The sequence below is a fragment of the Blennius ocellaris genome (genome assembly GCF_963422515.1).
Source record: "Blennius ocellaris genome assembly, chromosome: 13".
NCBI classification, from domain to species: Eukaryota; Metazoa; Chordata; class Actinopteri; order Blenniiformes; family Blenniidae; genus Blennius; species Blennius ocellaris.
In genome coordinates, this window is record NC_137662.1 from 15,091,605 (window position 1) to 15,116,414 (window position 24,810).

The window sequence follows — 24,810 nt, forward strand, 5'->3', positions numbered from 1 at the left end:
TAATCCAATCAAGTGTTCAAAGGCAAGAAGCTAAGAATAGCGCCAATTACAGCAAAAAGTTTCACATCTTCAGCGTGGCGCTGGTTGGCAATAGAGCAAATGAGCCGGGCACCATGAATCGGGGGCGTCATTGATGAATTACCTGCCAGAACCAAGCAGCCTTTATTGCGGGGACGTCAAAACAGCAATGCGATGATCACAAGGATTACTTTGGATCCGAGGTGGCGTACTGAAGAGAACGAAAAGGATCAGCCCGCTGACATATAGGTTACATATGGTACCAGGTAATGCTTCTGCACTCTCGTCTTCCTCTACTGCTTTACAGTCAGTGGAAATGTGTGTCTTCGTGATAAATGTGTGTTCATTACCGGAGGGTTTAAGATCAGACTGAACATTCACAGGACTGTGAAGAGGTTTACCTTTAAAGACACAGAGTAGCTCTCATCATATCCAGGCCTGTGAAGATAAAATCATCTTGTGTTGTTTACTGGAGGCTCTCTGTGCTGTGGTTTCATGGACTGAACATTTGGTAGTAGGTCAGTGTTTATACTATTATAACTCATTGTTAGAAATACACAGATTTATTATTGGCACTGGGTTGTTATGGGAATGCAGTATGAAACCTGAAGAAGCATATTGTCCTTAATTCCCCTGAATTAATCTCAGGTCTTGTGTCTCCCTCACATCATGTGGCCGTCTGCTTCATGTTTCAATAAGTAGGTTTGTATAACAGGGCAATAAGCTGAGTGGTGGACTGCATGAATCATTCGATCATAGCAGGCACTAAATATAAGAAACACAGCACATCAACCAACCAACAGAGTATGTGGGACGATTAGTTTTTTATGCAGCATCTGTTCTATACAGGAAGACCTCTTCTCATTTTCATATATTTTTACCCTGTACCTTGTAGCGATATCTGCATTTTGGAAATTAATTTGCTCTGATAGAAACTACATTACTGGGGTAGACAGAGAAGCCAAAATTGATCCCACCAATCAGATTATCAACATGTATATATGAAGTTGCTACATACACAATCAATTCACATTTTCTCTACAGCTATCTTTGTCTTTAATTAATCCAACTTCAGTCCACAGGACAACCAAAATCCAGGTTTAGTTTGGTTTCTGTATGTCTTTATATAGTTTTCTTTTTTTCCAGTCGACTTGTCGGCAGACTGCTTTGAAGGGGGACAGCTGCTGGAGTTTGGTCTCGACTGGATGGTTGAGAGCACTTGGCAACTGTCCCACTTTCTTCTTCGATCTCTTCCACATCATAACAAACCAACATGTACCTCTCATCGCTGTGATTATGTAATTGCTGGTTTACATATTCGATTCGATCCGTGTATTTCTTCCAGGTACACTTTTGCTGATTAAAGAGAGGGATGGGTTTTCTTGCATCAGTGAGGTCTGTTATTGCTCTAAAAAACAAATACTGATGTGTTGAAACAAAACTGTGATGGTTGGGTAACCACCCTAAACAGTTTGACAACAAGAACATGTCACATTCAGTTATTCAGTTAGTACATTCAGTTAAACTCACTGGGAGACAACATAGCTTGTTTATATTTATAATCAATATACAGTAGAAAGGGTCTAAAGGTGGCTATCGGCTAAAACTAGTTGTAGTTTTCCTTATTTTATTGTTGCAGTTGTTCTACCCTGTAAAGAAACTACCAGTGAAAGTGATATGTTTATTTATTTAAAAAAATCAGTTGCAATGTTGACCCTTCAGGTCAGTCCTCTGGTGTAAGTCATTACATGGACAGATAAGATTGTGACACACATGCAAACTCAAAAGATTATATATAATTAAACTGATGTGATATTTTGGTCAAAGAGCTGAATAATTGTGAGAAGAGACAGCTCTCCAGTGGTATTAACACCTGCACAGTATGTGACAACAAGCAGACATGTGATCGTGACACTGTTGCTTAGGTTGCAGCCACAGCTCCCTGACCTCAGGTCAGAGGAAAGCCTGTTACAGCATGGGGCGGGGGCAGAAAACTCGAAAGGCAGTGAGACTAATGGACAAATCTAATCAGAGTTCAGTGAAAAGAATTGTAATCTTCTGCAGAGTTCCTTAGAATTTCCTCTGATGACTGGCCGAAGTGTTAATCCCATTGATGGTATTAAGACATGCAAAGCATCCTTTTTACTTGTGATTTTTTTTTTTCTTTTGTCTAGGTCAAGCAAAAAACATGAATCTGTCTTTGTAAAATGGATTTCAAGCTGTGTTTATTTTCAATCGTGTGTACTGTGTACTTTTCAGGTGCATGTGTGAAATGTGTGCAGAATGAGCAGCACATTTGTTACACTAGCTGAAGTTTTGGAGGCACGAGGGGGACCTCTGCTGGAAGAGGAGGTCTGGTCCCTGCTGTTGGGCACTGCAGAGTCTTTAGTGGATGTCTCTTATAAGGGTAAAGCTTTTCAACTCCCTCTTATTGCAGCCTCACATCCACCATGCCTCAGAGGTGTGACCACCGCAACACATTATTACTGTGCAAACATTACATATCTCAAATCTTGTTACTGTTTTACTCAATGTGACTTTTCTAGGAATGTGTATTCGCAGCAATATATATTATATATATAGATATATGGGATAGATAGATAGATCGATTGATAGATGAATGTAATACTGCTTCCTTCCTTTTTCAGGTCATAACAATATGTGCAGTATTATAAGCCCCACCTCCTTGCTCCTGTCAGCCACTGGAACCTTAGCATTTAAGAACTGTGGCCTATCAGATGAGGTATCCACCTTCGCTGCTCCAGAGATGCTGCAGGGCCGTGCCAGCTCAACCAAACCTGCCACAGAGAGGGTCAGTGTGCGCATCCTCCTACCTGTTCTCACACCTCACATTAACATACATTTGGGGTTTTTTTTTCTTCCAAGTATTGCAGATTGTTATTGTGCTTATCAATGAAATTGAAGTCTCAAACTGCAATCCACTGCTATCATAAAATATTCTGTCATTTACATGTGAGTGAAACATCTTAGGGTATCAGGAGTTGAAGGTCGACCAAGGTGTAAGACCGCCATCTAGTGGCGCAGGAGAGGAATCACTGCCCTAAAATAAAAATTACAATAGAAGTCCATTTGGTTCAGTCAACCTTCAAGGTTTACTGAGATGAATGAGAAGCGACATTGACATTTGGCCTTAAGAACTGGCACACAGTACCTTAATTTTCATCTGATGTGACTCTTTGAAAGCACAATGACAAATTTAACAAATATGGATGCCCTTGTCTCATGCGTATAAATAATACACTTTGACATATGCTACATGTTAAACAATTGTGATGATTATGCAACACATCGTTCACTAAGTAAATATGGTAAATAATCATATTCAATGATTTTTTCAAGTATAGAAATGCATTTTATTAATCACTTTAAGAATAGTTCTGTGGTTTAGCTACCAGAGTTGTGTGTGTGTGTGTGTGTGTGTGTGTTTAAAGATGTTTAATATGTACCACTCCCATTAGATCTCATAGATTGTTTCCTGGCAGCTGAATTCCACAAGTATTGTATTGTGAAGTGACCGTACACATAACTAGCATTATGTCTTTTTGCATGTAGTAAAATTCATGTCAATTCTTTGCATATTGGAAGATAATGAACTCGTTTTGTATAGCAAGTTTACCCTGGTTTTATTCATATTGAATTTTTAAGAGATTATTGCATTTTATTAATATGTCTTAGCTGTCAAGTAGCTCATGGATTCATTTTGTTGCACAGATGCTGGTGTACTCACTGGGTATGACTCTCTACTGGTCAGTTGATTTTCAACTACCTCAAAATCAGGTGAGAGTCCCCCAGGTACAAACCTGCAAATGATCTCTCTCAGTATCGGTAAGGCCCCACATCACAGGTATGATAATTGTTTCCGTCTTTCATCCTCAGCCAGTCCAGTTGAGTGACCATCTAAACAGCCTCCTCCTTAGCATGTGCGAGGATGCTGCCCACCGCCGAATAAATCTCAACTGCATCCTGGAAGCCTGCGAATCTCAGCTCAAAGCCTCCATCCTGCTGCCCCCCGCCAAAGTCATCAGGCAGCTGGTGGAGGAGGTTTTTCATGAATCAGTAAGTCTGGATGTCTACTGATACCATGTTCCTTTCTGCCAGCATTGTAGCGTCTCAATAGGGAAGTGTGTGTGTGTGTGTGTGTGTGTGTGTGTGTGTGTGTGTGTGTGTGTGTGTGTGTGTGTGTGTGTGTGTGTGTGTGTGTGTGTGTGTGTGTGTGTGTGTGTGTGTGTGTGTGTGTGTGTGTGTGTGTGTGTGTGTGTGTGTGTGTGTGTGTCAGATATTAAAGATGTCCCATGCATTGTGACAATAAAGGCTTTAAATAGCAGTTGTTTCTTCTCCTCCAGTTGGACCATGGCTCTCTGCCAGACAGTAATGTCCCCCTGAGTGGCAGGAGCCAAATGATCAGAGAGAGACTTCATGGTAAGTATTCATAAACATTTTGATGCCATTTAAATGTGTTTAACATCTAAAGTTATATGTATACAGAGGAAAAGCCCAGATAGGATGTTTGATGGCAAATCTCAATCTAAAACCTTATTTTGTTCATATCGGTTAAAAAAAAAAAAAAATTATATATATATATAATGCATATGTTTTTAACACTTTTGTCATGTGCCATCTTATAGTTTGCAGTCATTATTCTTTTGACTTGAGACAGTATGCAGGTCAACAGGATTAAAATCTTAACCTAAAGCAAGCCCAGGATTAGGCTCCTGTAAGAGCCAATAATCAGATAGTGAGTGTAGATGCTCCAGGCTAAACCTTCCACCAGCCACAACTCTGTCCAAATGTGTGCATGTCTCTGGGGTGAAAAGCGACAGCCATGAATCAAACCTTGCTAGCATCTTATATTTCCCACCTGGCTCACAGGAAAGAGAGGGCAATTTTCAGACTTCAGCGAAGGAAGCACTGAAGGGAGAAGATATTCAACAGACTCTGATTCAAAGTCAGGTATGTGGGTACAATAAAGACAAAACTGAGACTGAAACTGTCACGAGGCAGGAGAAAGAAGATCTCAGGATATTTTGTTTCAAGTTTGTGTCTGAATACAACATTTCGATAACCATGTTTTCCAGCAGTAACACATCTGTTTTTTTTGTCTTTTTCATAGGGAGTTTACCTCAAAGGTCTTGGAGGCAAAGACCAAGAAGCTCTCCGACACCTCTGTATCAGTCTTCTTTTGACAGGCATGTGATACATGCAAGCATATATGCAAACATCACCAGTATTGTAGCTGTATAGCCTCATCAACTGTTTACTCTCCTGCATACGTGGCAGCACAGAAAAATGTACCAATCGTTCATTTTCTGTTTCTTTCCTTTATTTATACGCTAGCTTTCAGGGGACATGACATTCTTTCATTTTTTTTGACTTTTCCAACTTGTCTGTGCTACTCTTACACATTGTATCTTCTCCCATCATCACCCCTCACCCACCTCTTTCTCTCGCTCTCTCTCTCTCTCTCTCTCTCCTCAGACTCCCTCGTGGGGTTCGTCACAGGGACAGCAACTGCAGCTGGCTCGGTAGGAGTCCCCACCATGACATCTCTCCCAAGACATCGGGCCGATCTCACAGCCCTTCCATCACTTTTAGCGAGTCCTCGCTCAGTCTGAGCCAGAGAAAATCAAAGGTGACTATTCAATCCATCTTTAGCAGCATAAATGGAAGGGGAAATATTTGATAGAATACAGAAAATGATGTAGTGTTTTCAACTTATCACGGGAATATGGATATGTAGTTTTCACTTCCATTAGAATGACAGTGAAGTGTTGAATACTTGATGGTGGACGGGAGTGAATTTGAATTGTAAAAGCACAATTGTGAGATATAGATCAGCTTTAAACTGTTTTAAAATGTATCTTTTAGGCACTTGGTCCTGAATTCATCAGAATGGCAGACGAACAACAAATTATTCTGGAGCTTCCAGGATCTATTGTGGTAAATTAATGATAAAAAACCAGTGCAAATATCTGTTTTTATCACATTATTTTCACTTGTCTTTTTTGCATGCTGAACTCTGTCTATTTGCATACTTGCATGCAGTGTCTTTATATTTGTGTATTTGTATGTGAGTGCCTGTATGTTCTTTATGTCCATGTGTGTTTTTGTGTTATTGTGTGTGTGCACCACAGTCCAGAAAGGGCCGTTCATGTTCGTCTCAGAGAGAAGTGACTGTAGTGATGGCTAACGGACAGTGCGTGGTGGTTCGCTGTGATATTAAGTCCAGAGCGAGAGATGTGTTTGACATGGTGGTGGCTCACGCAAACTTGGTGGAACACTTTTACTTTGGTCTTGCCTTCCTAGATGGTAAGAGCACCTATGATATAGGATCTAATTTCTATTGTTTACAATGATTTTATAATTAGCATTTTTAGAAAGTTATTTTGTCTCCGCAATTGAGTTTTTGGAGAATCTAAGATGACATTTTATTTTCTGACTCAATATAGAAATATAGAAACAGTGAAATGTCTATTTTGTTCCTGTTTTGCTGTCTTAGTCCCTTTCAAAGTCTGTAGTTATAAAGACGCTTTTCTTTGGCATTCTGCAGATGATGAATATTTCTTTTTGGATCATGAAACAAAAATCTCCAAAGTTGCACCTGACAGTTGGAGAAAAGGGCAGATATCCTCCTTTTTGGTGTTTCTCCGAGTCAAATTTTTTGTTGATGATATCTCCTTCATTCTGTAAGTGCAGCAGTGATCTGGTGATTTACTCACATGCAGGAAGTTCATTCATTGACGTGGACAGCGAAGAAAACACTGACACCTCTTTTCTTAATCCCCTTTCCCCTGCTTGCCAGGCACAGACTGACTCGTCACCAGTACTACTTGCAGATGCGTAAGGATATCTTGGAGGACAGGCTGTACTGTAATGAGGAAACAGGCTTGTTTCTGGCAGCTCTTGCTCTACAGGCTGAGTTTGGCGATTATATGCCAGAGGTATGGTCAAAATTCAGAAACTATTCTGTAAGTGTATGTCACAGTGGCAGATGTGGGACATTTTTGTGTGTTTCTCTTCAGGTGTACGGTAAGAATTATTACCAGCCAGAGCATTATGTGTCCAAGAGGATGCTAGAAAAGCTCGCCCTGCCTAATATCAAGGAAGAGTTGCCAAGACTACATGGAAGTCACGCCCAGATGCTGCCTGAAGAGGCAGAAACAGAGTACCTCAAGGTAACTAGATCATCACACATTCACTCTCATGTATAGAAAACAAAAGGTGGCATTTGGTTCAGAAAGATGATTCGCTGCTAGGTTAAACTGCTATGTACCTTTATTCCATCATACATTTTAATATAGAAATCTCAAAGTAAATACGAATGGAATTAGTAATGCACAAATCCACGATCTTTCACACAAAGACTCCCCTGCAATATTACCATAATTATGTACTGATATTTTGTGCTCCTTAGATTGCCCAACAGTTACCAGAGTATGGGGTTATGTTCCACCGTGTTGGGAGAGAGAAAAGGCCAGTGATCGGAGAGTTGGTTTTAGGAGTCTGTGCCAAAGGAATCATTGTGTATGAAATGAAAAATCATCTGCGAACTGTCACAAGACGCTTTCTCTGGAGGGAAACTGACACCATATCCACTGGGGTAAAAAAACAAACAACTTCCCATCCACTCATATTTTTGCCTTGCTGTGAATGATATTACACAGTTCCGCTTGTTTTGTTTGGAAACTTGAAGTAAATGTGGAATGACTCTTTCAGCGACGCAAGCTGATCATCGAGTGTGGCGGGCCGAGCGGGAAAAAGCACGGCTTTGTTACAGAGAGCTCAAAAATAGCACAGTACCTCCTGAACCTCTGCTCAGCACAGCACAAGTTTCACAGCGAAATGACGTCACGCCAGCTCAACCACACCATGATACCAGGTATTTCTGTGGCTGTACACACTGTGCTTTAAAGGAATTTAAAGATACATCCATCTTCTTTACTAATTTTATCTAAATCTATTTGCTTCATTGCTCTTCCAGACGAAAACATGGACAAGTATATGGCTGCCTACCGGAGCGGGAGCTTGAGCATGAAGCGGATGTCGTGCTCAGAAGGCATGTTGAACCACATCGGTTTGACCGGTCAACAGGACTCACTCTCCAAGTCCTGTGACGACCTGACTGCCAAGCTGGAGGCGCGGCTCCGCCAGCAGAGAGAGATGAGGAGGGAGATGAGCAGAGAGCTGAACAAGGACCACCTTGCTGAAACAGGATATCTCAGGGATGTGAAAGACCGTCAGAGTTGGAAGTACGCCGTGATGATGATAAGGTTCATAGACTACCACCACCAAAGGCATCAGGATTAACTAAATGGAGCTGTGCATTTTTGTTGTAGCACTCCAGAGTCAATTCCCAGAATGATGTCCAGTGTTTCACTACAGAAGCAGGACTCTGATGCATCATCTTCAATACGAGGTGAGTTTGTCTAACTTTGTCCAATGTTAAGCCTCAAGGCTCCTGAACACTTTTAACTCTCTGTGGCAAAGGGACAATTCATATTTTGATAATAATCACTCAATAAAATACATTTTATTGCTAATAATTTTGTGGTGACAGGGATGCGTCTGTCAGTTTACATTCTGGTGGCCCATTTGCTCACGGGCCAATACAGAAGACCTTGTCTTTACCATAAACCCATCAGGAAGCAACTTTCAGCGCTGAGTGCATGTTTACCACTAAGTCTCAGGGTATCATTCCAGTTACAAGTTGTGTGAATGTGTTTGCCGATGTGATCTTATCCCATGCTGAACTTCCCTATGGCCCCGAGCATGATAGTAAGATACAGAAAACACTCTTTGACCCTGTTACTTCACAGTGGCCCATTTATCATACATAATATATGTGCTTTGCAGTTGATACGCCCACCCGGACTCCACCAGAGAGAGAAATAGTCTGTGTGAGTCTGAGGAAAGATCCTAAACTGGGCTTTGGTGAGTTTATTAAGCTGTACTTATCTGTGAAGTTGATGCAAAATGCATGAGCGGAGTGCCACTTGTGTAATTCTTTAGCGGTGGACTTTTGTCTTCACATCCACTGTGGTCCTGTTTCAGGCTTTGTGATTGTGGGAGAGGACAATACAGGTAAACTTGACCTTGGGATCTTTATTGCCTCCATTGTGCCTGATGGACCTGCGGACAAAGATGGACGCATCAAACACGGTAGGAAGTCCCAACAATGAGACGTGGAAACACACACTGGTTATTACCTTCACACAGAGAACTGCATTGTGGCTGCACATGACTCACCTGTAACAAAGATGTGACAAGTGGCCGATTTTTTTCAGGGGGCCGTCTTATTTCCCTGAATAAGACAAGTTTAGAAGGAGTGACGTTCAGTGATGCTGCGGCTATCTTACAGAACTGCCCTGAGGAAATAGAGCTCATCGTGTCACAGCCTAAACGTAAGAAATGTGTGACGTTTTTGACTCTGCTTACAACACCGAGGAACTGAGTACTGCCAGTGTTTATTAGATCTTTATTGAGTTATGAAAGCTAAATATTACATGTGCACTGAGGTCTTTAATGTCACCTTGGTGTTTTCAGAAACTCTGAAGGACAGACACAGTTCCTTCAGTCAAAGTACACTTGGCTTGGCATTGGAAAAGAGCTTTGGGTCTCAAACCACCCTGAGTGGCTCTGAATATCGCCCCGCTGTGGAGGAACTGGAGGAGGCCATCACACTGTCCCATATCGCGACCCCAAAACAGAATAGGAGGCTTCACATTCCAGTTGTGCGAATACATGATGCTCAGGTGAGAGCCAGCACTCATGTGACAATGCTTGAACTTGAGGGATTTTTTTTATCCACAGACCCAAGGACTGTTAGAAGTTTTTGAGTTCAACAAGCACACATTGTTTTTTGGATTATATACTCACAGGAAAATTATAACGTGTCTATAGCAAACAAAATGTCATCACTCATCAGTATCAGTAATGAACTAAAATGACTCCTCTTATACGTTTCATGAGGTGATTGATTACTATCTGCAAATTTCTTTATCATTAGTCTATCCATATTTGATTAAAAAAATGTATTGCTCCTATTGTATGTATCTGTGTGACATTAAAGATGTGGTATTTCTGTGTCCCTCTAAGGATGCTTGTTCCAGGTCTCCCTCCATCTTAAGCCTTAAAACAGCAGAGCGGTTTGTGGTAGAATTGAAGAAAAGCAGTGGCAGCCTTGGTATGAGTGTCGCTGTAAGTGGACAATTTTGTTTTTACAGAAGACGATTTTTCCTGGTGTTCTTTGAACTGTAAACTGTGTCATTTTCTCAACATTCTCCACAAATCATTTTGACAATGGAAGAGTGAAAAATTCAACAGTTTGCACATTGTCCTATGCTTTTAAGCACTGATTACATGTCTAAATACAATTGAATTATATAAATACTCTTGTTACTTTACTACTTCATTGTTAGCCAGTCCATTTAAAAGATTTAAGGGAAAGTGACAAGTGCCATCACACACACATTGTTATGTTTATTTGAGATGTGTGACTGACTAATTCTCTTTTTACTCAATCTTATTTTAAGGGAGGATTAAACACTAATGTGCGATACGGAGGCATTTACATCAAGAGTCTGCTAACAGGAGGTGCAGCTGAGCAAGATGGGCGCATTCAGATCGGTAATAATTTTGCTTGTAATTTCACAACATGATAACTGGACAAGTTATGCAGCTTTCCTTTTGTGCAGTGTTTACTGAACCTTTTATTTATTAGGAGAATGTGGTGTTTGGTGTAAATGCCATTTATGTGTGAATTATCTTTGACTTTGGAGATTTATCTTTTTATCATCTTCAACAGATCTTTAAAAGATTGAATAATAAATGCGCATGTGAATTAAAATGACTGCAGATTGGTGCCTAGGGTGAACAATCTACAACAATACGCTCCTGATCACCCCCCCCCCCCCCCACACACACACACACACACACACACACACACACACACACACACACACACACACACACACACACATTTCTGATGTAGCTAATGATGATGAGCTTTGCATTTGTGCATATGACAGGTGACAGACTGCTCGAGGTTGACGGGTCCAACCTGAGGGGTGTGACTCACCAACAAGCTGTCGAGTGCCTAAAGAAGACTGGGGAGGTACACACAAACACACACAGGCATTCTTATTGATGATATGAGTGCATGAGTGTTAATACAGGTCTACACTCTTCAGAACAGAGCAAGTGCAAATACCTTAAATACCTATGTCGATGTTAGGTGGCTTCTGGATCTAATTTCATATTCAATCAATACATGTTTGCTAATGCCAAGTACTTTGTAGATAGAACACTGATATGGCCCTTTATTCTATGTGCACGTTATGGTAGTGTAAGTCAAATGGGGTCCATCTGTCCCCTGTAGGTGGTGAGCCTGCTGCTGGAAAGGGAACCCACAGTAATCTTGGAGCCCAGAACTGATTCACCCTGCCTTCCTTCGGTGCACAGTCCGTCACACACACAGCCCCCCAGGACTGAGGTCTCCATGGAAACGACCTTGAGTGGTCGAGCCAAGGACTACAGCTTTGTAACCGATGGTAAGAGGGGAGATGAAGGGGTGCATACGCTCACAAAAATAAAAAAATAAATAAAAGACAGACAGTACACAATACACACACACACACACACACACACACACACACACACACACACACACACACACACACACAGCCCAGGGGTGCCTGTGAGTCATCTGACAGCTACATTGTGGTTGCTGTCAGAGTTATCCAAGGCTGATGCCGCCTCAGTCCCCTGAGACAGCGTGCACTGAAACCTTGAAGCTGCCTGTTTGCTTCCTGAGCTTAGTGAAAAGGACAGTTCATCACCTCTGCACTGGAAATGGTGAAAAGAAATGTGATGCTCAAAGTAAAAAAGAAAAAAGGTTGTGATAGGAAATGTTCTGAAAACATAGTAGTGCGTTGTTGAGATTGATGAATATTTTCTGGATCCTGATATGCAAAATTGCAGTCAGTGTCACAGATTAAGGATTACGCAACCCACTTTTTAATGGTCCAAGATTCTCTCTTTCCTAGAAAACACTCATGAAGTCGTGCTGAAGAAGAGTCTGTCTGGCCTTGGATTCAGCTTTTACATCTCACATCTGCACTCGGGGACAGACAGTGGAACTGTTGTCCGCATCAAACGCCTGTTTCCAGGTCAGCCAGCACAAGAAAGTGGTCTGCTGCGAGAGGGAGACATCATTTTGTCTGTCAACAAAGAGCCTTTGAAGGACCTCTCATACCAGGTAGGGGTCTCTTTTACACCAGGGACTTCCCTTGTTCATGAGTGTAGTCGACTGTGTATAAGTTCTGTTAGATTTCTTTTTCTCTGCCAGAGACAATGATGAGATGAGCTGTAAGTACAAACAAAAAAAAAAATCAGTTTACAAGGTGATCAATATAGCTATTTTCATCACTGAGGGCAGTGGTACAATAGGTCATTACCTCTGTTTATGAATACTTGTGAATGGGCTCTTGAATATTTGAGCAGCACTAGTGCCCTTGTTCTTTGTTCTTAAGATCTTGGCCACGTCATTGGCTTCACTAATCCTTTAATCCTATACTACTGAAAATAGCAACTTGGTTGTGTCATAGTGTTTCTGCTTTTTAATCTTTCGTGCCCTGCCATGAGGCTGCAGTAGGGTTAACAAAGGTGCTTTCACTTTGGATGTGTTGTGTCTGTTTGAGCTTCACCCAAACACCTGTGTGTTTTGTCTCAGAGAGTTTTGTTCCTGTTGCGTGGCGCTCCCTCAGAAGTTCATCTATTGATCTGTCGGCCGAACCCTGGACTATTGTATGACGCTGATGATAACACACTGGTAAGATAATGTACACAAAAATCACTGTATATCTAGTAAATATCAAGTGAGAATGTCAATTCAGACAGGCTATCTCATGCTATAGAGTCCAGGACCCCTTCGTGAGATTCGATCTAGGTCACTGGACATCAGGCTGGGGGAGGACTACAGCCAATTACTTAAGTTTCAGTATGACTGCAAAATCCTGACCCAAACGCAGCCACCCACTCAGGAAGAAGGTCTGATCATCACAACAGAGAAATCTGTTGTTCACAACCTGGAACAATCTGCATCTCCACCTCTCCCAGAGAGTCAGGAAGGTCTGGAAGCTCAAGACAACAACCAGATTCCCCCATCTCCCCCTCGCTCGCCACCCTCTCCAACGTCCCCGACTTCTCCTCCATCACCTGTCTCACCAGCCTCGCCTGCCTCACCAGCATCGCCTGCTTCCCCAGCTTCTCCTGCCTCGCCTCTGTGTGGCTCTCCAACAGCTTCCACAGAGCCCCAACCAAGTGATGAGAACCCTCAGAAACAAAATCAAATAGGATCAAAAATGAAGAGCAAGGATGATGAAGAGGAAGTTGCAACAACATCAAGCTCAGCTGTGGCACTCAAGGATGTTTGTCCTAAGACTGCTTCAAATTCTATATATACCAGGTAGGTAATACGCAAGATGTAAAAACACATGAACATGAATGCCAACTTCAGGTCAGTCCATTTGTCTTCTGCATCATTTTATCCAGCTCAGTGTCAGGGGGCACTGAAGCAGTATGCATGAACTTGATAAGTGCATTAATTAGTCATAGATTAAAGTAGGAACATTTATCAATAGCATTCACTGGGGACAAAGTAGTATTAGAAGGGTTAGGGTTATCACCCACAGTGAGTGTATTCCATCTGCACCTGCAGTGACCTTACTGTCACCATTGGCTGTGCCTTGAATGATCCGTATGTAAGGTTGTGTGCCTGTTGCATGATGTAGCATGTCGTGTCAGACTTTATTATACTATTGCTGGCATGCTCAAACTAAAAAGAGCAGTGTATTACAACAATCTCAGTAACTGCCAGACTGTCCTATGACAATTATTGGTCCTTTTTTTTTAGTGATGAGAGATAGGAAAGGAGGGAGGCTGCTTCAAATGGTGCAGAGATGATGCAAAATACTACATTGCACAACCACAAACATGTTTGCATCTATTTTTCAGTTATAATGTCCTGGATTGTAAACTGCAAAAGTACCAGCTCACGTGTTTGATGTGTACCTGCAGTGGAATCAGAGAGGAGGCAGATGGAAGTGTGACATACTGCCTCATGGGAAATGGATTGACCATCGTGGCAGATGAGGAGTACCTGACCATCAGCTCCACTCTGGAGCCGTCTCACAACCGCCCCACCACCGACACGCCAACATCCAACCCAACAGGCCCCGGCAATCCAACCTCCAGCAACTTTCAGAATCCCGTCTCAAACCCCCATGACTCTACCGCCGTCGTCTCAGCCCTCACCCTCACTTCTGACTCCTTAACCACGTGCTCCCTGGGGCACCCATTGCAGCCACTCACAACACAGCCACCGAAAACCAAGCATCACCTCATCCAGCAAGGGCTTCTTCCGAGTCACTATAAAGCTATGTCGAAGCACAGCCGCCCTATGGGTCCTCCACCTCAGCCTCCGCCTGTGACTCCCATCACGGCCCAGATCATCTCCACTGTGCCTCCATGTGCAGCTCCTTCTGCCCTGACGCTGCCGCCCACCATGCTGCTGCCACCTCCTGTCCAGATCCACTCACAGGTGAGAGAAGAACCTGAGAAGAAAGCGAGAGAATACAAGGCCTATGATGACGATGATGAAGAAGATGAGGAGGAGGAAGAGAGTCGAAGAAAGGTAAGGAGGTTTACCTTTGCAGGCCCTCTTTTCAAAGCTTTATACAGTTTGCAGTTTTCTTGACAACAATTTAGAAAAAAAAACATGTGGCCTTCAGACAGTTATAAGCTTGAGCGCATCACAATACATGGATTGTGTTTTTATACATGTTTTGAAAAGTTTGAAACAAAGCTTTTTAATTACAGTGACAAAGTCAGATAAGTAATATTTTATTTTAATTTGTTGTCATGGTATGAATAAATGGAAAAATGGAAATCCAAATTTTTTTTTTAATTCCATCAATCCTGTAGCTGCAAAATATGACTTTATCTTAATTTCTCAAATAAACACAAACTGCCTTTCATGGATAAATGAATTATCTTGAAGAATAAAAAATTGTTGCGATGACAAACCAAAAATAAATAAAGCATCTACATGTTACAACCCCAGTTCTAAAAACCTTTTGACTGTGTGCAAATGTGAATAAGAACAAGATGCAATGGGTTTGTAATTCTCATAAATTCATAGTTTATTCACATAAACACAATACATGTAGAGAGTAAGAACATATATCAGTTCAATTTGAAATACAGGCTCATTTTGACGTTGATGTGAAAGAGAAGGTTTAATAGTTGTTTTGTCGTCTGACAGGGTTTGGTGAAAGAGTTCGAGTTGACAGTGGTGCTGACAAAGTCCAGGAGTGGGAGCTTTGGTTTCACCATCACTCGCAGCAAACTGGACAACTGCTACTACATACAGGAAATACTGGACAACCCGGCGAGGTCGGACGGTCGACTCAGGGCAGGAGATAGACTCGTCACAGTAAGCGCGACACAGCTTTATTGCATGTCCAATTTTTTTAATGCGATTGACTAAAAATGTGTGGGTTTCCTCCAGGTAAATGGACATGACGTTACCAGTGTGGGTGATGATGTTGCCATGACGATACTCAGGTCTTCTCCAAGAAGGCTGAGTATGACCCTGGGGCGGGCGGTCACCAACCTGGTGGCTCCGCCTTCCTGTGACAGCCTGCCCGACGTTGTGCTCTATAAAACACCTTCAGGACAGCTGGGTGAGACATTTTACAGACTTACATACATTCTTTAGACTGCCACGTCAATTGCTATTCTATACATTTGATATATTAAGACTGCATGTATTTAATTCTTAATTCTCCTGCTAGTATATAAAAGCTCATTGTAGTTTATTACTTATCACTTAGGTTACTTATTTATCTCACCAAGTTGTGACAATCATGCAGTCCCACTCATTGTTTTTAGTGTCTGAGTGTGTCATTCATATTACACGTCATCGTTACGTGTCTTTGCGCTCTCCAGGCATAAAGCTGACAGGCGGAATTGGCAGCAAATGGCAAGGCATCTACTGCCTGGCAGTTGTGCCGGGCTCCCCCGCTAGCGAGGAGGGTAGCGTCCAACCCAATGACAAGATACTGTACATCAGCGGCAGGTGCACCCTGGGAATGACCCTGGAGGATGCGGTCAAGGCTTGTGAGATCGCCCCACGTAAAGTGAAGCTTAAAATCATCAGGTGTGTGAGCCGAGAGAGCTGTAAGAAGCTTGCTGTTTAAGTTCATGTTAGGTTTCTGTGACTGAGTCTGTTTTCTTCATCTGTCATAGAGAAGACCACCCAGTGACCCCTAAGGCCAAGTGGAATGGTGAGAGCTTCTGAAATGTCTTGTGGCCGGATGGAGTAAATCTTCATTGATGTTAATTCATTATAATAATACAAACATCACTAATGTCAATCATTTTTAAATGTCATATATGTTGGTACTATAATATTCTTTACTGTTTATCATAGATGTCAACTAAATTAAACCAATTTAAATATTATGTAGCTGTCATTAGTTTAGCCCCAACAAATCTTCATTTGGTGGTAAGAAGAGTGAATACTATTTGAATGTATACCTGCTCAGTTGTATTGTGTTGTGCAAAGAAATATATTCAAAAAGTAACCAATTTTGCTATAGTTAGAAAAAGCAATTAATTATAATTGAATTGTTGTCAATTCTATTCTAATTATGAAATACCATCAACTTCAGCTTGTTGAGCCATTTGTCACTGTTGTTTAGAAACGCTACCCGGTCGGCATGCACTGAGGATCTGCCTAGAAACCAGATATACTCATGCTAAACTAAACAATGATAAATTGGGTTTAATCATTGCCAGAAAACACCTTGGACACAATTTTTGCCCCCAATGTTAGTTTAGTTCCTGTGAAGCACAAATATGATTTGCTTGAGCAACCTGTGGATGTTTTTCCTTTATCAGGTCTTTTTGACTGGAAAAAGGACAGGAGGTTTTTTGCTCGATTTGAAGAGTCAGTCTCACCTGAGAAAGAGTCTCCGACAGAAGATGGTAAGAAAGCATTTCCTTGTTCCTGTTCTTCATGTGTTTATCTACTCCAAGCTCTCTCTATCAGCATTTTCTATCAGTACCACTTTCACCTGTTGTCCCATTGTCTGCGTGAAGCCAGAGCCCACTGCTGACAGATAGCTGTCTGTGCAGCTGTGTGTGTTTGTGTGTGTCTGTGTGCATGCGTGCGTGTGAGTGTGTCAGAGATCTGAATGCTGAAAGACAGATCCTGGGCTCTCACAGTGGGGGATTAATAATTAGCAAGCCTCTAGCCCTCCACTGGTGTATTGGACTGCAGGACCAAAGGCATCACACACACACACACACACACACACACACACACACACACACACACACACACACACACACACACACACACACACACACACACACACACACACACACACACACACACACACACACACACACACACACACACACAGAACCATACAGCCAGTGGTCCACAGGGCAGGTGCTTCAGTTGCCCGGTGACAGTGCACGGAGTGGTAAGGAACAGTGAGGAGGGTCAGTCTGAAAAGATCAGCCTTGTTCACCTGTCATAGAAGAGACGCACCCATCAACACTCTTTCAAAATGTCCGGAGAGGTGGGAGGTCGGTGTGTGTTGTTTTCTTTTTTTTTTTAATGTGCGTTTGTTCTAGAAATTTTGTTGACTGAAAGTGGTTGTCGGGATGGAAAATGCTACAGTGGATTTCCACACTGTAATTATTTTATACTGGCCTCATCCATAGTTTTGTTTTGTTTTTAAATAATTAGGATATTTGTGTACTGCTGAGTCATTGGTCTTGTTTTTGTTGTTTTGTTTCAGCTGAAGCTGTTTGTCGGACTGCTGGAAATTTCAGATGTCTCTCTCTCACCCAAGAACAGGATGTAAGATTTCAAACACATTATTACTTTATTACTATATATTATTATTAATATTAAACTTCACTGTCATTTTTTTCTTCTTTTTATTGACATCTTCCAGTGTTTGTCTTAAAACAAAACTGTAGCACGAGTCTCCATTGTGCTACTGTATGAATGAATTCTCTATGTAGAGGATGTATGGCTTTCTTGTAACAGTTTGTTCATGTAGACACAATAATAAACCCAACAAAAACATAATGTCACTTCTCCTACACTGATGTTTCACTGAAATTCTCTCTTTTCTTCAGAGTTGCATCATGCAAGTGGAGTTCACAAAACCTGAAGGAGCAGGCCTAGGCTTCGCTTTGGTGGGGGGAACAAATGGCAGCATGCTCAGAGTGAAGGAAATCTGCTCTGGTGGTGTCGCTGAGCAGGATGGTCGGCTGCGAGTGGGAGATATCTTGCTGGAGGTAGTGACTTTTCATTCAGCTATACTGTTTTGTAATCCTAACAGTGGGAACGCCATTGATGTGTCACGGTGTGTATGCCAGGTGAACGGTGTGATCGTGTCCGGCCTGAGTCACAGCAAAGTGGTAGATATCCTGCGTAAGGCCGAGGGAACCGTACAGCTCACCATCTGCAGGGACATCGTGCCCCTGACCTACTCAGAGTCACCGACACGACTCAACATGTCTGCTCATACTGAAGCTATTTTAGCCGAGCAGCCAGCTCCCGTGTCCAGCCCCGATGCCTGCTCCTCACCCGACGTCATGCTGAATAGACCAGTTGATTGCCCCCCGGGTATGATACCTGAAAACCTTCTTTTGTATTATCAACAGTTTGAAGTCCATGTCTGCCATCAGTATAATAATGTCTCAAGCAGAAATATTTAATACAATGGCAATAGAGTTGTGTTATTCAGAAGCTTGTTTTTCCATCTAGTCAAATATTGAGTGATGCATTTGTTGTTTCAGAAGCAACTTTAGACCCTGTGGTGAAAGACGCTGATGTTGTCCTCACGCCACCGCCTCCCCCTCCTCACAGGCTGACTGTGGTAACAGATGAGACTTCAATTATAGAGGTAACATCTGTACTAACATGCATACCTACATGCAAACCACAGTAGGAAACTAAATATTCCTGTTTAAGCTCCTCCTCTTTACTAACATGTACTAACATCCTGCTCCTTCTGTCTGGCTGCTCCTGTGTGGAACAGGAGAGCTGTAACAGCACCCCTTCTCATCAAGCTTGCTGTCCATCCCTCAATGTCACTGACATGTTGCATGGAGCTTCTGACAGGTAGTGATACCCCAAACGACTCCTATTCTGTACTGTGTACAGCATCCCCCACTTGTCCTCCCTTTGTCCACTATCTCCCCCTGCTTTTTGTTGACGTGTGCTGCAGTTCCACTATTACCCATGGGGAGGCAGCAAAGAGCAATTAATAAAACTTGACTCACGTGTGATCATGTTTACAGGCTTTGCTCCCCAGTGAGACCAAATAGTGTCACAGTTAGGACGTGTTTAATGTCGTTCTCTGTCGCCTCAACACAATAAGTGCAGCATAAGCGAAAAAGTTATTTTAGCCTCTTGTCTATACTGTATTTTAGGTGGAAAAGTCGCAGGGAAAGGAAGCTCAGCCTTGCATGATTTCATCCCCTCCTACCGAAGAATAAACATGGTCTGGTCTCACCCCTGCCCCCTGACTCCCCCAGGAAACAAATTGTGACCAAACTTTTGGACCAGTCCTGCAAAGACATTCTGAAAACCCAGTCAGATGGCTGGAGCAGCGAAGAAGATGATGTATTTGACGCCACAGGTCAGGAAATGACCTCACTCCCAACAGGTTTCTAATCCTTTGCTCTACTACCACAGTTGATATGCTGGAGTGATTTGTTACTTTCTTTTTCTTTTCTTTTTTAACCAAACCAATCAGTAAAATCAACCTCTGTGCCCTCCACCTTTGTGTCCACAGGCCCACCCATAGTATCAGAGGAGGAACTGGCCAGTCTAGCACTCGTTACTCCAGCTAAAAGCAGCCAATATTCAGGCTCCAGGGTCAAAGCTCTCATCCAGATTCTGCAGCATCAACTTGATGAGGAGGAACTGGTCAAAGAGTTCATGGTGTGTTTCTCTTGCGTGCAAAATAGTTCATGCACCCACTCACTGAAAAGTGTAAATATTATTCAAATGGCTTTGTTGAACACTAAACTTAAACAATCAGCCGGGCATGAAAAATATTATTGAACTATTTTTTTAATCTTTTTTTTTCTCTCATCTAAGGCCCTTGAACATCTGAAGCCCTCTGACAACTGTCTGGTGGGAAAAGCCCCCGAGAACCGAGACAAGAACCGATACAGAGACATCCTTCCCTGTAAGTAGCTTTTTTTCTATCTCCTTTAGGAAGAACTCTTAACTTCATCTTTCATGGTTTCTATCAAATTTGTACAGTATTTTGTTCTGTTTTTCTTTTTTTTCTTCTTTTTTGGGGGGGATTTTTAGTGACTGGTGTGCTAAAGCTTGTAAAATCTGAATATTCTGACTTGGCATTTGTAAGCAACCTTCTTTGTTAGCAATTTGTCCTGAACTCTAAGGTCTTTACTGAAAGGATCAAAAATGTTTGTTCACAACACTTGAGTAATTTCCGCTCAACAAATCATTCCCCACATAATTATCAATAACTCACTGAAACCTCACTTGTAATCTTCTCTGCCAAGTATGTGAGGATTAAGATCCTAGAATTTATGCTTTTAATAAACAGAGAAAATGATATCAAAAGCTGTAAATCCTCATGGATTTAGTGAGTAAATACACTGAGATAGGATGAGAAGAAAAAAAGCATGTCAAAGATGTGTGTGTGTGTGTGTGTGTGTGCGTGTGTGTGTGTGTGTGTGTGTGTGTGTGTGTGTGTGTGTGTGTGTGTGTGTGTGTGTGTGTGTGTGTGTGTGTGTGTGTGTGTGTTATTCTCCAAAAGAAGTTTTAGTCACATTAATCCTGTAAATCTTGCTCAAAACAAGTATAAAAGTGTGAAGTCTCTCTGAAGGACATTTTACTTGCTGTTTCTGTTCTTCAAACAGACAACTTTAAACATGTCACTTGATTAAGGTCATGGATGTGGAAGGTATTGCTGCGCTGAATCTGTTCTGTCATCAGTGATATCAGTTTCACTTTCAGTCACGGGGCCAAAAGGTCTCCCTGTCACAGACATCTCATTCAATAGCCATTTTTTCCAGCATGGTCAAGTCTTCTTTCATGCGCTCCATCTAATAGAGAGTACAACATCGTTTTTGTTTCACATCTGCCATAGATGACGTGTGCCGACGGATGCACAAAAACATAACACTATATCTGTTAATGTTCAAATCAGTCTTCAGGCTCGAAGGCAATCATGTAAAAATGTCAACATACAAATAAAACAAACTTGTAAAACCTGTAAAAATAAATACTCAAATGAAGCCGACTGAAGCTCCTCTTAAGTGCATTAACAAAGCGTCAAGTATTTTGTTACTTCCCTTCTCTGAAACACAGACATATGTGTGCATGAGGTATGTGGAGGAGCCTTCACTTCTTAAACTGTCAGAGTGCGCCGGAGTAAAGCAGGTCAGAGTTGAGATGAATGAGCGTGATGAAAAAAATAGTAACCCCGAGTGGAATATCACTGCTCCTCACCTCGTGAATTGTGGTCTATTACAACTATAGTTGGTGTAAGTGATCCATTAAAAGAGCATGTTATTCACCAATCCAGTTCCTTGCTTTTAGTCTCGGACTGTTTAATTTAGAAAGCCACAGTTTCAGTCTGTGGCTCCTTTGACCTCAGAAGCAGGAGGTGCAAGACTAGCCCAGAAAACATTCCTAATTTCCTTCACTCTATCACTTCTCTCATCACCAATAAACATCTTCACAGCGCGGTCTTGTTGAGCTCCAGACCTCAGAGGTGTTTACTTGACTTTATTTACTGTACACATAGTTTGCGTGCTTGTGGTATAACAAGTCAGCAGTGTTTCTTGTCAATGATCAAGAAATGAATTCATGTATCAAACATTTAGAGAGCATGACGAATGCATGCTGTTAGGGGAGGCTGCTGGAAAGTGCAACTTTATATTATGGTTATGTGATGAATGATTATACTGAGAAACAGAGAGTTCAAGGTGTTTTATTTTGCTTTTCCTTCCGTAGATGATAAAACTCGTGTCGCCATTGGAGAGAACCAGGGCTATATCAATGCCAGCTACATCCGTATGCAAGTTGGAGCTGAAGAGTTTTTCTACATCTCCTGCCAGGGCCCTCTGCCTGCCACGGTGCAGAGCTTCTGGCAGATGGTCTGGGAAAACAAATCAGACGTCATTTCTATGATGACACAGGAAGTAGAACGAGGACGGGTCAAGTGTCACAAGTACTGGCCGGAGAAGTTGGACGTGCCTTTGGATGCTGGCAGGTACCAGCTTCACCTGGAGAACCAACAGTACCTTGAATACTTGCACATCAAAGTCATTCGCATGCTGGAGACAGAGGTGAGAGAGGAGCGCACATCTTATAACAATACGCTGCATTACATTGTGAAGTTAATAGGAGGTTTGTAAAAAATGTCCTTCTAGACTGGAAAGACACACCTTGTTCGTCACTTGAAGTTCACCCACTGGCCAGACCACGGCGTGCCACAGTGCTCTGAGCAGCTGGTTTGCTTCATCCGCTACATGAGGGCCATCCACCACAAGGGGCCCATCACTGTGCACTGCAGTGCCGGCATCGGACGCACCGGTGTTCTCATCTGTACCGACATTATTCTCAACCTCATTGAGAATGATTTGCCTGTGAGTGGAAAACAGCTTTATTATTTTTACTAAAAACCTTTTGTGATTGTATCCATGCTCCCAGCCCATACCTCAAAAGAAAAACCTGATTACAAGCTGTTTATCTACAGCATAAGTGTCAAGCTGTTAGCTCAGGAGCTACATATAGCTTCATTTTATTTTCCTAAAAGATAGATACCAATACCTCCAACAAACACAAAAACAACAAATGTTCTTCACATTTGTACCACTTTTTTTTTTAAATAGAAAATCTATTATGAACAACACGAAATTGTATTTTCATTGTCATATCAGACTGTTATGATTAATGATTCTAAAGGCCTGACCATTGTCTTAAATTGATTAATTCAGTTGAAAACACTAAAATGTTTTCATGCTATAGTTTGTATTAACTGCTTATTTTATTCAGTGATTATATATTTCCTCAGTACTTTGGAATGGTAAACATGCTACAATATACCTAATAAATATATATTGTTCGGACCTCTAATGTTTTCACACAAAAAATGAAAAAACAGAACAAGCTCTTCTGAAAATTGTAGTTGTGCCTAACGACCTTTTGTCTCTTTCTTTAGATTAATGTTAGCAACATCGTAAAAGAGATGAGGCTTCAGCGGCATGGCATGATTCAAACCAAGGTCAGTGCCAACACAAAGAATTGTTGTTCAAAGCTCTTGTTTTTGTTTTTGTTTTTTTAAGAGAGAAAGATGGCCCCAAATCAAGGTGCATCCTTTGTCCTTGTTTCAGGAGCAGTACCTCTTCTGCTACAAAGTCTGGCTGGAGGTTTTACAAGGGATTTTACAGCTTCACGGCAACCAGTGGCAGCCAGAAAGTCCCAGAGAGCACAAGATAGTTTGAATGTTTCCACATTTCGATTCACTCACCTGTAAACTCACCACGGGCTGTGTATTGTTTGACCATGTGCAGTCTAATACAGCATAGTGGTACACTGATGATACATTTTGCTTTGATTCTTCTAAGTTTAGTTAGCTAGAATATGAAATCTGTACATCTCTGTTTTGCTGCAATGATTCCAATTTTAACATTTTGCTTCTGTGTCTGTTCTCGGTGCTGTAAATCTGTTTATTGTAGATCACTGAGTTTGTTTTGCCTTTGCAGGTTTAGTGACTCTGCCTTCTGTCCCAAGCATCTTTTTTTTAATTATTATTATTATTATTATTATTATTATTATTATTATTATTATTATTATTATTATTATTATTATTATTATTATTATTATGTGTCACAGCTTGATGATTATATATCTTTTATTTTTCTTTGTGTTATCTTGAATTTTCAAATTGCATTTATTCTTGACTGTCAAACTTGCATGGAATTCAAAATCTGATACTACATGTTTTATCTGGAAGCAATGTCAGGTGCACAAGTGTAAGATCATCATACCAAAGTTTGTGTGTTTGAAACGTTGCATTTGATGAAGCATTGTGCTATCATTTCATTTAAGTGCATTTGTACCCTGTAGAAAGGAGCATTAGTGGAGAAAAAAAAAAAGATTGACTTTTTCGATTCATCATCTAAGGAAATGAGGAGAATCAAGTGCCTTGGAAAGACACACCCCACTTGCTCCGTAATGAGCGCAGGCCACTTGTGGTCGGCAACAGGGAGCGAGGAACTGATCTGAGAGCACCTGATGGTGATTCAATTGACTGTGCAGCTTTCAGTCTGTGGTTTGAGGAGAGCGTTTGGTTGATCCAAACCACAGGAGGATTACATCTCATCACTATTTACTTAAATTGTACCTTTGAAACCGTGTGATTGATTGCACACCGCCTCTTTTGTTGTTGTTTTTTTTGTTGTTTTTGTGGGATCATTTTATACAAAACACTATCACAAGAAAAGTTTTACTACACATAATCACAACTTGCACATCCCAATACAGATAGAGAATGCGGCCACATAATAACAAGTATTTGAATAAATTCACTATTTTACTAAAATTTGGACAAGGTGTTAATGCTAAATTCTATATTTTCTTTTTGTAAAATGTACAAAAATAATTTCAGTGTAATAAAGATGATTAGTTGCTGGGCT

The 24,810-nt window shown here is 41.5% G+C and overlaps 1 protein-coding gene across 1 annotated transcript; it reads left to right on the top strand.

The window, feature by feature from the left end:
• Positions 1 to 52: 52 nt before the first annotated feature.
• On the top strand, positions 53 to 23,616 carry ptpn20 (protein tyrosine phosphatase non-receptor type 20; the record flags this gene model as incomplete). Its single annotated transcript, XM_080507024.1, has 47 exons — positions 53 to 284; positions 2,278 to 2,425; positions 2,667 to 2,830; positions 3,751 to 3,816; positions 3,916 to 4,095; positions 4,383 to 4,458; positions 4,909 to 4,989; positions 5,150 to 5,225; positions 5,515 to 5,668; positions 5,905 to 5,976; positions 6,171 to 6,345; positions 6,587 to 6,722; positions 6,839 to 6,977; positions 7,059 to 7,211; positions 7,451 to 7,636; positions 7,753 to 7,915; positions 8,018 to 8,285; positions 8,373 to 8,452; positions 8,890 to 8,967; positions 9,088 to 9,195; positions 9,321 to 9,437; positions 9,580 to 9,788; positions 10,132 to 10,233; positions 10,569 to 10,662; positions 11,064 to 11,149; positions 11,414 to 11,585; positions 12,081 to 12,292; positions 12,767 to 12,865; positions 12,951 to 13,501; positions 14,113 to 14,728; positions 15,359 to 15,529; positions 15,605 to 15,779; positions 16,045 to 16,255; positions 16,345 to 16,382; positions 16,999 to 17,085; positions 17,910 to 17,971; positions 18,256 to 18,417; positions 18,499 to 18,748; positions 18,922 to 19,028; positions 19,164 to 19,246; positions 19,663 to 19,793; positions 19,923 to 20,071; positions 20,231 to 20,321; positions 22,124 to 22,458; positions 22,543 to 22,758; positions 23,334 to 23,396; positions 23,506 to 23,616. Exons 2-47 carry the CDS (start codon positions 2,302 to 2,304, stop codon positions 23,614 to 23,616), a joined length of 7,179 nt encoding a protein of 2,392 aa, XP_080363150.1. The 5' UTR covers positions 53 to 284; positions 2,278 to 2,301.
• Positions 23,617 to 24,810: the final 1,194 nt, after the last annotated feature.